This window comes from Balaenoptera borealis (genome assembly GCF_965194805.1).
Source record: "Balaenoptera borealis genome assembly, chromosome: 19".
In the NCBI taxonomy this organism is placed as follows: Eukaryota; Metazoa; Chordata; class Mammalia; order Artiodactyla; family Balaenopteridae; genus Balaenoptera; species Balaenoptera borealis.
Window position 1 is genome coordinate 55,636,226 of NC_138878.1, and position 11,957 is coordinate 55,648,182.

General features: G+C 49.5%; 1 protein-coding gene across 4 annotated transcripts; it reads right to left on the reverse strand.

Moving 5' to 3' along the window:
• Positions 1-231: 231 nt before the first annotated feature.
• RINL (Ras and Rab interactor like) lies at positions 232-11,930 on the reverse strand. Of its 4 annotated transcripts, XM_082366739.1 has the most exons (11): positions 10,537-11,930; positions 10,178-10,337; positions 8,788-8,890; positions 7,757-7,829; positions 7,609-7,673; positions 7,171-7,320; positions 6,672-7,085; positions 5,950-6,267; positions 5,558-5,689; positions 5,243-5,406; positions 232-5,160 (listed from the first exon to the last, which is right to left on the reverse strand). In XM_082366739.1, exons 1-11 carry the CDS (start codon positions 10,587-10,589, stop codon positions 5,098-5,100), a joined length of 1,695 nt encoding a protein of 564 aa, XP_082222865.1. In that variant the 5' UTR covers positions 10,590-11,930; the 3' UTR covers positions 232-5,097. The 4 variants fall into 4 exon arrangements, with proteins under 4 accessions (XP_082222865.1, XP_082222864.1, XP_082222867.1 ...); XM_082366738.1 differs by having other exon boundaries at positions 10,178-11,930; XM_082366741.1 differs by lacking the exons at positions 10,178-10,337; positions 10,537-11,930 and adding an exon at positions 9,424-9,470.
• Positions 11,931-11,957: the final 27 nt, after the last annotated feature.

The following is an 11,957-nucleotide window of genomic DNA, read 5'->3' on the forward strand; positions in this document are numbered from 1 at the left end:
GGAAGATCCCACATGCCACGGAGCAACTAGGCCCGTGAGCCACAACTACTGAGCCTGTGCGTCTGGAGCCTGTGCTCCGCAACAAGAGAGGCCGCGATAGTGAGAGGCCCGCGCACCGCGATGAAGAGTGGCCCCCACTTGCTGCAACTAGAGAAAGCCCTCGCACAGAAACGAAGACCCAACATAGCAATCAATCAATCAATCAATAAATCTTTAAAAAAAAAAAAAAAAAAGACCATATGAAGCAAAGGGAGAAAATGGGCATCTCCAAGCCAAGGAGAGAGGCCTCAGAATGAAATCAGCCCTACTGACACCTTAATAGACTTCCAGCCTCCAGATCCATGAGAAAACAAATCTCCGTTCTTTAACCACCCAGTCTGTGGCATTCTGTTACAGCAGCCCAATCAAACTAATATACCCCTTAACTCAACGGGCAAACTTAGCATCACAGATCACGGGGGGCCTGATGGGAGGTACTGAGAAGGATCCAGCATCACCTACACAGTATTCTTCATTTAACTGCAGGACTGGAATCTAATCGTGAAGAAACATCAGACAAATCCAGCAAGTGGGGCTGTCCACAAGACATACTCATGCAGGATATCAAGAGCTTCTACAACTCAACAACAACAGCAAAACAAATAACTCAATTTAATTATGGGCAAAAGAGTTGAATAAACATTTCTCCAAAGAAGATGTACAAATGGCCAGCAAGCATATGAAAAGATGCCTAACATCACTAATCATTAGGAAAACGCAAGCCAAAACTACAATGAGATATCACCTTACACCCATTAGGATGGCTACTATCCAAAAAAGAGAAAATAAGTGTTGGCAAGGACGTAGAGAAATCAGAACCCTTGGGCATTCGTGGTGGGATTGTAAAGTGGTGCAGCTGTTAAGGAAAACAGCCTAGAGATAAACTGTTAAAAAATTAATTTTAATTGAATTAAAAACTGTTGTAAAAAACTAAACATAGAATTACCTTATGATCTGGCTATGCTACTTTTGGGTATATATCCAAAAGAAATGTAAGCAAGATTTCAAAAAAGATATTTGCACCCTCTTGTTCATTGCAGTATTACTCACAATAGTCAAGAGGTGGAAGCAACCCAATTGTCCACAGAAGGATGACTAGATAAACAAAATGTGGTATATACAAACAATGGAATGTTATTCAGTCTTTTAAAAGATGGGGGACTTCTCTGGTGGTCCAGCAATTATGACTCCACGCTTCCACTACCAGGGACATGGGTTCGATCCCTGGTCGGGGAACTAAGATCCCGCATGCCGCGTGGTACAGCCAGAAAGAAAGAAGAAAAAGAAAAGTTTAAAAGATGGAAATCCTGTCCTATGCTACAACATGGATGAGGCTTGAGGACTTTATGCTTAGTGAATAAACCAGTTCACCAAGAGACAAATGCTGTATGATTTCACTTACATGAGATATCTAGAGTTGTCAAAATCATGGGAACAGAAATTAGAACGGTGGTTGCCTGGTGCTGGGGGGAAGGGGAAATAGGAGCTGTGTTCGATGGGTAGTTTCAGATTTAAAAGATGAAAACGTTCCAGAGATCTGTTACACAACAATGTGAATATAGTTAATACTACTGAACTGCACACTTAAAAATAAGTAAGATGGGGGACTTCCCTGGTGGTCCAGTGGTTGACTCTGAGCTTCCAGTGCAGTGGGTACGGGTCGCATCCCTGGTCGGGGAACTAAGATACCACATGCGGCATGGCCAAAAAACAAAAACAAACAAGAAAAGAAAAGTGTAGGGACTTCCCTGGTGGCGCAGTGGTTAAGAATCCGCCTGCCAATGCAGGGAACATGGGTTCGAGCCCTGGTCTGGGAAGATCCCACAGGTTGCGGAGCAACTAAGCCCGCGACCCACAACTACTGAAGCCTGCGTGCTCTAGGGCCCGTGCTCCGCAACAAGAGAAGCCACCGCAGTGAGAAGCCCGCGCACCACAACGAAGACTGGTCCTTGCTCGCCCCAACTAGAGAAAGTCCGCCCGCAGCAACGAGGAACCAATACAGCCAAAAATAAATAAATAAAAATTAAAAAAAGGTAAGAGCATAAATTATGTTTCTGCTACAATTTAAAAATAAATAAATACATACGTACATACATACATACATAAACACATAACAAATCAATGAAATTCTTGATGCCCTGCTTGCCCTGGAGGTCAGCTCCTTCTTACAAGAGATGACCCCTCCCATCTCCTGGGGTCTGGCCACCCCCCTCGGTGCTGTATGAACATAAGATCAGAGACTGTATCCTGCAGTCTCTCCAATCCCTGCTTCCTGCTTCACTGCCCAACGCAGCCATCCTCAAGGTTCTTGGCTTTCAAAAACAATTGTGAAAAAACTCTATTCCCTGGGACATTTTTCAGTTGACATCTAAAATTACAGCATTTTGATCATTATAAAATGTAAAATTTTAATGGCAATGCATCTCTTCATTAGATGGATTAAGAGGGATTTTCCTATTTTTCTAGTAGATGAATGTCCTTGTTGCTGGAATGAGGTTGAGTTGAGTATTAATTCTACTCTTACTTTGCCTTTTCATTAATAGTGCTGAGACTCTGTAAGTTTCCTGGGGCTGATGTAACGAATGACTACGAACTCGGTGGCTTAAAACAACAGAAATTTATTCTCCTCCAGTTCCAGAGGCCAGAAATTAGACATCAGTATCACTGGGCTGAAATCAAGGTGTCAGCTGGGCCACACTTGTTCTGGAAGCTCCGTTCCTTGCCTCTTCCAGCTTCTGGAAAGTGTTCCTTGGCTTGTGGCCACGTCACTCCAATCTGCAAGGCCAACATTTTCAGATCTCTCTCTGCTCTGCCTTTATATTGCCTTCTCCTGTTTGTGTCAAGTCTTCCTTTGCCTTCCTTTTATAAGGACACATGTGGTTGCATTTAGAGCCCCCCTCGATATTCCAGGATAATCCCTCCATTTTAATCGTTAATTTGGGACTTCCCTGGTGGTCCAGTGGATAGGACCCAGCGCTTTCACTGCCATGGGCCCAGGTTCAATCCCTGGTCTGGGAGCTAAGATCCCGCAAGCCTCAGGGCGTGCAAAAAAAAAAAAAAATCCTTAATTTGATAACATCTGCAAAGACCCCTTTCCAAATAAGGTAACATTCATGGATTCCAGAGATTAGGACACGGATATCTTTGCGGGGAGCCATTTTCAGCCTACCACAGAAAATTTGTTCATTGAATCATTCAGCAAGTATTTATTGAACACCTACTGTGTGCCAGGCATTTGTCTAGGCACTGAGGATACAGCTATGAACAAAACAGAGATCCCTAGCCTCCTGGAGCTGACGTTCTAAGGCTGTACTCACTGTCTAAAAATAGTAGCTACAGGCCCTGAGTGGCTATTGAGCACTTGAGATGTGTTGCGGTGTAAAACACACTGGAATTTGAAGATTTAGGATACACACAAAAAGAATGTTAAATATCTCAATAATTCAAAAATATTGATTACATGTTGAAGTGATATAATGGGTTAAATCAGATATGTTATTAAAGTTAAATTCACTTGTTTCTTTTCAGTTATTTTTAAATGTAGCTATGAGAGTATTTAGAATTACATGTGTAGTTTGTATTCTATTTCTATTTCTATTGGACAGCACTGTCCTAAGGGGAGGGAGAAGATTATGGACAATTAACACAGTAAATAAGTATATTATATGGAATGATTGGAAGTGAAAGCTTCTATGGAAAAAAATAAAGATCAGGGTAAGGGAGTGTTTCCTATGGCTTCTGTAACAAATTACCACAAACTTAGTGGCTTAAAAAAACACACATTTATTATCTATTGCAGTTCTAAAGGTCAGATGTCCAAAATATGTCTTAGGGTCTAAAATCAAAGGCTGAACTTGAGTGGACCTAGAGATTATCATATTAAGTGAAGTAAGTCAGACAGAGAAAGACAAATGTCATATGGTATCACTTATATGTGGAATCCAAAAAAAAAAAAAATGCAAATGAACTTATTTACAATACAGAAATAGACTCACAGACATAGAAAACAAACTAATGGTTACCAAAAGGGATAGCAGAGGTAGGGAGGGAGAGATAAATTAGGAGTCTGGGATTAATATATACACATTACTATACATAAAATAGGTAAACAACAAGGACCTACTGTATAGCACAGGGAACTATACTCAATATCTTGTAATAACCTATAATGGAAAGGAATCTGAAAAAGAATATATATATACATAACTGAATCACTTTGCTGTACATTTGAAACTAACACAACATTGTAAATTAACTATACTTTAATTAAAATAAAACAAAATCGAAAGCTGAGTTCCTTCTGGAGGTTCCAGGGGAAAATCCATTCCTTGTCTTTTTCAGCTTCTAGAGGAGGCCTACATTGTTTGGCTCCTGGACACATCACTCCGACCTCTGCTTGCATCATCATATCTCTTCCTCTGACTCTGACCCCACTGCCTCCCGCTTATAAGGACCCTGGGGATTACATCGGGCCCACCTGAATCCAGGGTAATCTTCCCATCGCAAGACCCTTAATTTTTTTTTTTTTTTTGGCCGCACCCCACGGTATGCGGAACTTCCAGCACTAGGAATCGAACCCGCAGCCCCCGCAGTGGAAGCGCGGAGTCTTAACCCCTGGACCACCAGAGAAGTCCAAGATCCTTAATTTAATCACATCTGTAAAGTCCCTTTTACCACGTAAGGTAACATATTCACAGATTATGGAGATTAGGAGGTGAACATCTTGGGGGGGCATTATTCTGTTTACCACAGAGAGGGTCAAGCCAGAGAAGCTGTGGTTTTAGACAGGGGTGTCTGGAAGAGAGCCTCACTGAGAAGGTGACATCTGCCTAAAGACCTGAAGGAAGGGAGGGAAGGAGCAGTGTGGATATTCGGGAATGGCATTCCAGGAAGCAGGGACAGCCAATGCAAAGGCTCAGAGGTCTTCCCTCAGACCCGGTTCCTTTTCCTGGGAACCCCTCCTTCTTGCTGCCTCCAGTCTAAATTACAGGGGTCAGAAGTTGGTGCTGCCCTAGGTGCCTCCCGAATCTTGCTTGCGGAGCAGAAGGGTTTGAGATTCTAATCATCATTGGCCTCTTGCACAATCTCTATTGCCCATGGTTCCTCAAAGGGCAGCTTGGCCTGTGGGGAGAGGCAGGAGCCTGGGTCAGAAAGGCAACAGATCCAGCCCTCCCCTCCACCCGCGGGCCAGAGGGGCGATCACCTGGGTTTCGATGGGGCTCTGTCTATGCAGCGTCCGCCTGCGGTGCCACTGGCGCAAGGAGGCCCGGGCCTCAGAGCTGAGCCCCTGGGGCGCGCGGCCCGTGTCGGGCTGGTAGTGGGCAATGTGGTACAGGGCCCCAAACCACGTGGTCAGGTAGTACCCGGCTAGGGGCAAGAAGGGGAGGTCAGCGCAGCCCCCTCAGGTTCCCTGGCCGCCTGCAGGCCCCCTGCAGGTTGCCCGCCTTCCCTCCCGCTGCAGGCGGGCGGCCTAGGGCGCCCCCTCTTGGGTCCCGGCGTTCTGGGGCTGGGGCGTCACCCTCTCCCCGTAGCTCGTCCGGATCCAAGAGCTCCATGAGAAACTCCACGTCCAGCTGAGTCTCCCCAATGTCCGGACTCCAGATTAGTTCCTCTGTTAGCGCTGGCAGGAAGGCGTCGGCCCCCAGGGGCTCTAGGGGAGCCGGAGGACAGGCTCTGGGGCGGACGGGGCGTGCAGGCACCTTCCATCCGATCCCCAGGACCGCGAGGGCTAGCTGCCCTTCCACTTTGCCGGGCATGCAAACGCCCCTTACTGGATTCCCCCGGCCCGCGTAGACGCCTCCTGCTAGAGCATGCCATCTTGCCCTCGACGTGTGCACAGGAGCCTCCTACCTGGCTCCCGTAACCCTCAAGCCACTCCACATTCAGGTAGACTCAAGACTCCTCCTTTACCTCGGTTTTCGTCCCGAGCCAGGCCCTCGTAGACGTCATTGCACACCGCCAGCAGGAGCGACACCTTGCGGCGCGGGGCGCAGGCTGAGTGGAGGCGCGCCAAGCGCGCGTGGATGCGGCTTCGCAGGGTGGGGACGGGGCCCCGCCTCTCATGCCCCGCCCCCTGAGCTCCCGGAGGCCCGGCCTCCGCCCGCAGGGCTATCTGTCGCCGCCGCAGTTGCCGCAGAGCTGGGGCGCGGAGCGTGCGGAGTCGAGTCCACAGGGCCGGCTTCAGAGGCGCCAGCACCGCCCGGCACAGGGCCGCCTCCACCGCGGGGCCTGCAGGGGTTGAGACGGGTGAAGGAAGCGTCGCCGGGCTGACCCACGCCTACCCTCTCTCTCCAGCGACCCACCCTCGCCAACCGCAACACCTTCCTAGCCTGTGGCCACCCACTTGTGCAGACTTAGGTGTGAGCACGTGTGGAAGAAGGAGCCTGGGTGTGAACGAGCGCGTGGGAGAGAGAGTATGGCTGTCACACATGTGTGAGATGGAGCAGTGGTGAACAGAATAGGTATTACTACATGTAGGAAAGGGCGCGTGAGTAGAAAAGGAAACAGATGTGCACGCAGACGGAGAGAAGGAAGTTGGGTGTGAACACCTATGTAGGGCCAAGAGATGGCAAACGTGAACCTGTGCAGGTTGGGAGAGTGGCCTTAAGTTCCCTCTCAGCCCTCCTCATTACCTAGATCCTCGTGCTTCTGGGGGGCCCCGGGCGCCCTGCTCTCAAAGACAGCCCTGACATCGGGGTCCTTTGCTAAGCGATCTTGGAGGTTAGCAAGGAGATGCCGCATATCCTGAAGCAGCTCTGTGGCCGGGTCCCCAGGCCTGTGGGGACCTTCAGCCTCTGAGGCGAGGCGCACCCGAAAGCCCTGGAACTGCCTGGCCACGTAGCTGCTCCGGGCCCTGGCTAGAGCCTGGATGTGCTGCGTGAGCGCATCCTCAGCTCCCTCTTCCTCGTCTTTGTAGTCGTCCTTCTCCTTCTCCTCTTCCTCCTTCTCTTCCACCGGGCTGGCCAGAGCTGGCCTAGGATGGTGTACTTCTGGGCTGAGTGGGCCTTCCACCCAGGAGACCTGGTGAGGGGCTGGGTTCCTGGGGGCTGATGGGGAGAGAGGGTTGAGTTCCACAAAACAGCGGCGGCAGCTCCTTCATCCCTCAGGGGCCCAGGGCCCTGCTCATCTAACCTGGACCATGTCTGTCGGCAGTCTCTGGAGTTGTCTCTGGGGGCGTCTGCTCCATCTCCCACCCTCTGTGGGTCTCCAGGTAGAGCTTGTTCACCGCAAAGTACACCCTCCCTGAGGTGTTGAGTTGGATGCTGCCAATCTGCAGAGCACCTGGGGGCCAGCAGAAGTGAGGTGTCCCAGGTGTCCAAGGGGCCAGCCTTGGAGACTTAGTGTCCAGCTTCGTTACTGGAAGAACTGAGGCTTGGTCCCTGGCACCAAGGTCCCTGGCACAATCAGGCCCAGGAGTCGAGCACCACAACACCCCCCCTCCCCCGCAACTTTCTCAAACCCCAGCCTTATCCTCCCTCGAACCCTGTAGTTTGGTCCCTCAAGTACCATCCTCCTGGACTAAGGAGGTGGAAATGTGGCCTCTTCCTCCATTAGAGAATCATGCCTCACCTGTGTTTTGGTCTCCAGGCCCTAGAGTGGGAGGGGGCAAGAGCAGTGTTCTGGGCAAAACATCCCTGAGAAAAAATGAGGAGTCACAATATGGGTGAGGTATCATAGGGAAGGATCCCCCTTAGCCCTTTCGAAGGGTGACCTGTACCTGCTGGCTGATAGGAAGGCCAGGAGATGGGGCAGGTCTGACATGCAGAGGTTAGAGGACTCCAGAGACACACCTGGGGGGAGAGGGCAAGGAGGAACAAGTTAGACAACTTGAGGGGCAGCAGCTTCTTTTCCCTGGGACTCTCTCTTCCCCAGTCCTGCAGGTCCCCCCAAGAACCTTCAGAACAGGGAAATGTCTACCCTTGCAGTCCCTATCTTCTCCTGTGACTTTATGCTTGCATTCCACTTATGCTACCAAATAGGATTCATTCATTAGACAAATATTTATTGAGCACCTATTCATTTTCAGGCACTGGGGATACAGTTGTCAAAAGGCAGATACATTCTCTGTCTTCCTGTAGTTTACCTTTTAGTGCAGGGAGACAAAAATGAATGAGTAAACAAATAAAGATAAGTGTATAATGTATTGAGTGCTATGAATGAAATGGAGTGATTGAAAGTGACCAGGGCTCTCATTAGCTGTGGTGGTCAAGGAAGATTACATTTCTACAGAGGCCTAAAGGATGGAGACTAAACTAACCATTCAAGGAAGGGCATTCATGCGGGAAAAACAAATACAAAGGCCCTGAAGTTGGGACACATTTAGCATGCTCAAGGAACAGAGAAAACAGTGTGTCTAGAGTAGAGAGAATGAAGGGCTGTAGATGGAGAGGTGGGCAGGAGCTAATCATTCATCACCTTATAGGCCATGATGGGTTGTAAGGAGTTTAATGTTTATCTAAAGAGGTTGCATGTCCTTTGCAGGGTTTAGGGCAGGAATGTATAACATCTGATTGATGTTTGAAAATATCACTCTGGCTGCTCTGTTCAGAATGGAAGAAAAGGGTGGGAGCAGGGAGACCAGAGAGGAGGCTACTGAAATTGTCTGGGCAAGAGGTGATGGTGGCTAGGATTAGGGTGATGGAGGTAGAGAGGATTGGGAAGATTCAGGAGATATTTTAGAATTAAAACTGACCAATCTTGGTGATAAATTTGCTGTGGACTGGAAACTTGGGGACATAGGCTCCTCACCTCCAGGAAGCTTCTGGATCTGGTAGGTGTTGATTTCCCCTGGTGAAGGTCCTGTCCTCAACACAAGGACCTGTCTGGGATCATGTCCTGTGACCAGGAAACTCTGGGGGAATGGAGGCAAAGTTCAGCTTGAAGAGGATTTATGCCTGCCTAGCATCCATTGCCCTTATTTTGGGCTCCACACCTCAAATTTCATTTAGAAAACTCTCTACTCCACTCTCTACTCTAGGTCCTGTGGGTGACTAACTCTCCATCAAGCCCTAGGGGTGGGTCCATGACCTGACCTAGCCAATAGGATTGACAGTGTTCTCTGACCACTGTGATTGGTTCAGAGATGGGCACGTGAACCAAGCTCAGCCAACAGAAATCTTCCACAGGATTTTTGCTGGAGCTCTTTGGAAAGAGGCCTCTTTTTACACTGGGGTTGCTAAGCTGGTGAGATGTGGCCCTGAGCTGGGGCCAGCCATCTCTCTCACTACAAAGAGAAAGCCCCCTGAGGAGGAAACTGTGGTATACCTGTTAGTTGCTTTATCCAGATCTATCCCCTATTCCTTGCAGAACTCCAGCTTTATTCAGGGCATTAATAGGCCCAGCCATAGAAGATGGATAATAATTGATGTAGTCAGTGGTTCTCACCTCTGTATAACTCCCAGGTGAGCTTTTAAAAATGTTGCTACCTGGGCCTTATCCGTATATTCTGAATCAATTGTGAAGGCTTTTGTTTTTCCTAGTAAAAGAAAAAAATGCAACTGGTGCCTCCTCTCCTCCTTCCTCCTGCCTGGAATGCACACATGTGCTTGGGTCTGGGGCAGCCACTGGATGACCATGAGGGAAGTCCAGGAGAATTGCAGAGAAGATGGCCTTGATGTCACCCGAGGAGCAGAACTGGAGCCTGCAGCTACCTTTCTGGTTATGTTAGAAAGAAAAATGCCTATTTATCTAAGCTATTATAGAACAAGTGTTTACTTGCATCCCCAAATATTTAGAATTCCCTGCAGTTTAAAGCAAAGCCAAGGGAACTCCCTGGCGGTCCAATGGTTAGGATTCTGCGCTTTCACTGCTGAGGGCCCAGGTTCAACCCCTGGTCAGGGAACTAAGACCCTACAAGCCTTGTGGCAAAACAAAAACAAACAAAAAAAGGGAAAAACAGAAACACAAAAAACAAAGCCAAGAAGTGGAATGAAGAGAAATGTATACATTGTCCGATGTTCAGGATCCAGAGATTCCTGAAATTACTTTTACTTCTGGGCCTTTCAGTCATTTGAATCAATAAGTAGCCTTTCAGTTTGCCTGGTCTGGGTTGTGTTTGTCACTAGCAACCAGCAGAGTCCGAACTGATTCAGAGTGTCATGGGGAGGGTCAGAGAGGGTCCCCGGCTGTGAGCACTTACCCCTGGTGGCCACAGCTCCAGAAGGGCTTTTGCATCCTGGGCATCCAGCTCTGGGATCTGCCACACCCCCCATGTCCTCTGAAGGCGAAGGAGTGGCTCTGGGGTCCCAAGGACCCTTAAGGGGGTCTCACCTGCTCCATTCGCCTGTGATGGGATTAGTCTGGGACACGCAGGGACCAGGAGACCAGGGCACAGAGGAAGGCAGTTGGACACTGAGATGGGGTCAAAGGTACAGGAAGGGGAAGCCCAGGGGCAAAGGGTCAGAGATGGGGTTCTGGGTCCTGTGGCGGGTGGGAACTGGATGGAAGGGGCTTCTGAATTCAGGGGCAAGAGTTGGAGACAGCCCCAGCAGCCCTCACCTCTCCCCATCGGTGGGGCCTGCTGAGGCCTTGTCCTCTGGCTGTGCCATCATCCTCAGGATGCAGAAGGCCAGTGAGCCATGGTCTGGCCTCTGGCAGGGAGGAAGATAAGTCTATTTACAACCCCCATGGCAGAGGCCTTGACCAATCAGAATGGACTTGAGACCCCTTGCTGTGCCAGGTATTAATTCTTTATTTGCTGGATGGTGGGGCGATCTGGGGATCCCAGGAGTCTTGAGTCTTGACGTAGTTGGGGAGGAAGATGACTCAAAATGACAGCTATTTACCAAGCGGTAGGGTAATATTTCAGATTATAACATCCGGTGCAGCCTTATGAATGTGGACCAGCTAACTAACAACCCTTGTCAAAATACAGTGCCCGGAAAAGGGCTCTGCCCATAGCAGGCACTCTGTAACTGTGACAAATGTTATACAACATTTCCTCTCCCTCCCTTCCCAGACCACAGAGGAGCCCTCAAATATTTTCTCCCACCGTTTTATCATGAGAGATTTCAAACATTCAGAAAAACTGAAATAGTTTTACAGGGAACATCCATATACCCACTACCTAGATTCTACTGTTATTCTTTTTGCTTTATCACACATCTGTCCCTCTATCCATCGGACCCCAACCCTTTTAACCAGGTAGAGAGTCCTACAGTGGGTTATCAGTTAAGGTGGGCATTCTAAACTATTCTCCCTGCAGCAGTCCCAGGAGTAGGAGTCCTAGGTCCATCCGTGCGTCCATCCATCCATCCGTGCGCCCATACAGCCAACAAATATTTATTGAGTACAGGCCCAGAGTAGGGTGAAAGGGTGCCTGGGGAAAAGGGTGATGGGCAGAATAGGCCCCTGCTCCCAGGGGCTTCCATTCTTCTTGGGGTGCGTATAGGGGATGGAAAATAAACAGCTAAACAAATCAATCAGCCCACTGACCAGAAGCCCAGGGTATTAGGAAGTGGGGGACAGAGAGCAGGTGCCCTGGCCAGGGGAGAGCAGTCAGGAGGGGTGGGGGGAGGGAGACAGATGCTTGCCTGGGTCCCATGAGAAGGGGAGAAGGAGATGGGTGGTGCCGGGCAGGGTGGGATGGCGGCAGCTGCCTGATACCACAGGGAGGCAGTGGGTCAGTGGGCGGGTGATGATGCCAGCTGTTCAGTCCCTGGGGGCCCCTACCTGTTCTCCGAGGGGAGGCCTGGAGTAGCAGGAAGTGAAAGTGTTCCTCGCAGAGAGAGGAAGCTGAGCAGGGCAGGGGGAAGAGGCGGGGCTGGGGGTATTTGAAATCGACCCTCCTCCCTCTTTCCGGGGACTCAGGCCTTAGGTGACCGGGCTTTGGAGGAAGGGACCCTGGCAGTCTGGGAGTCCAGGGGTAAGAACCGTGAGGCTCCCACGGCCCGAGGAGTCCCCTCTCGGCACCCTTCACT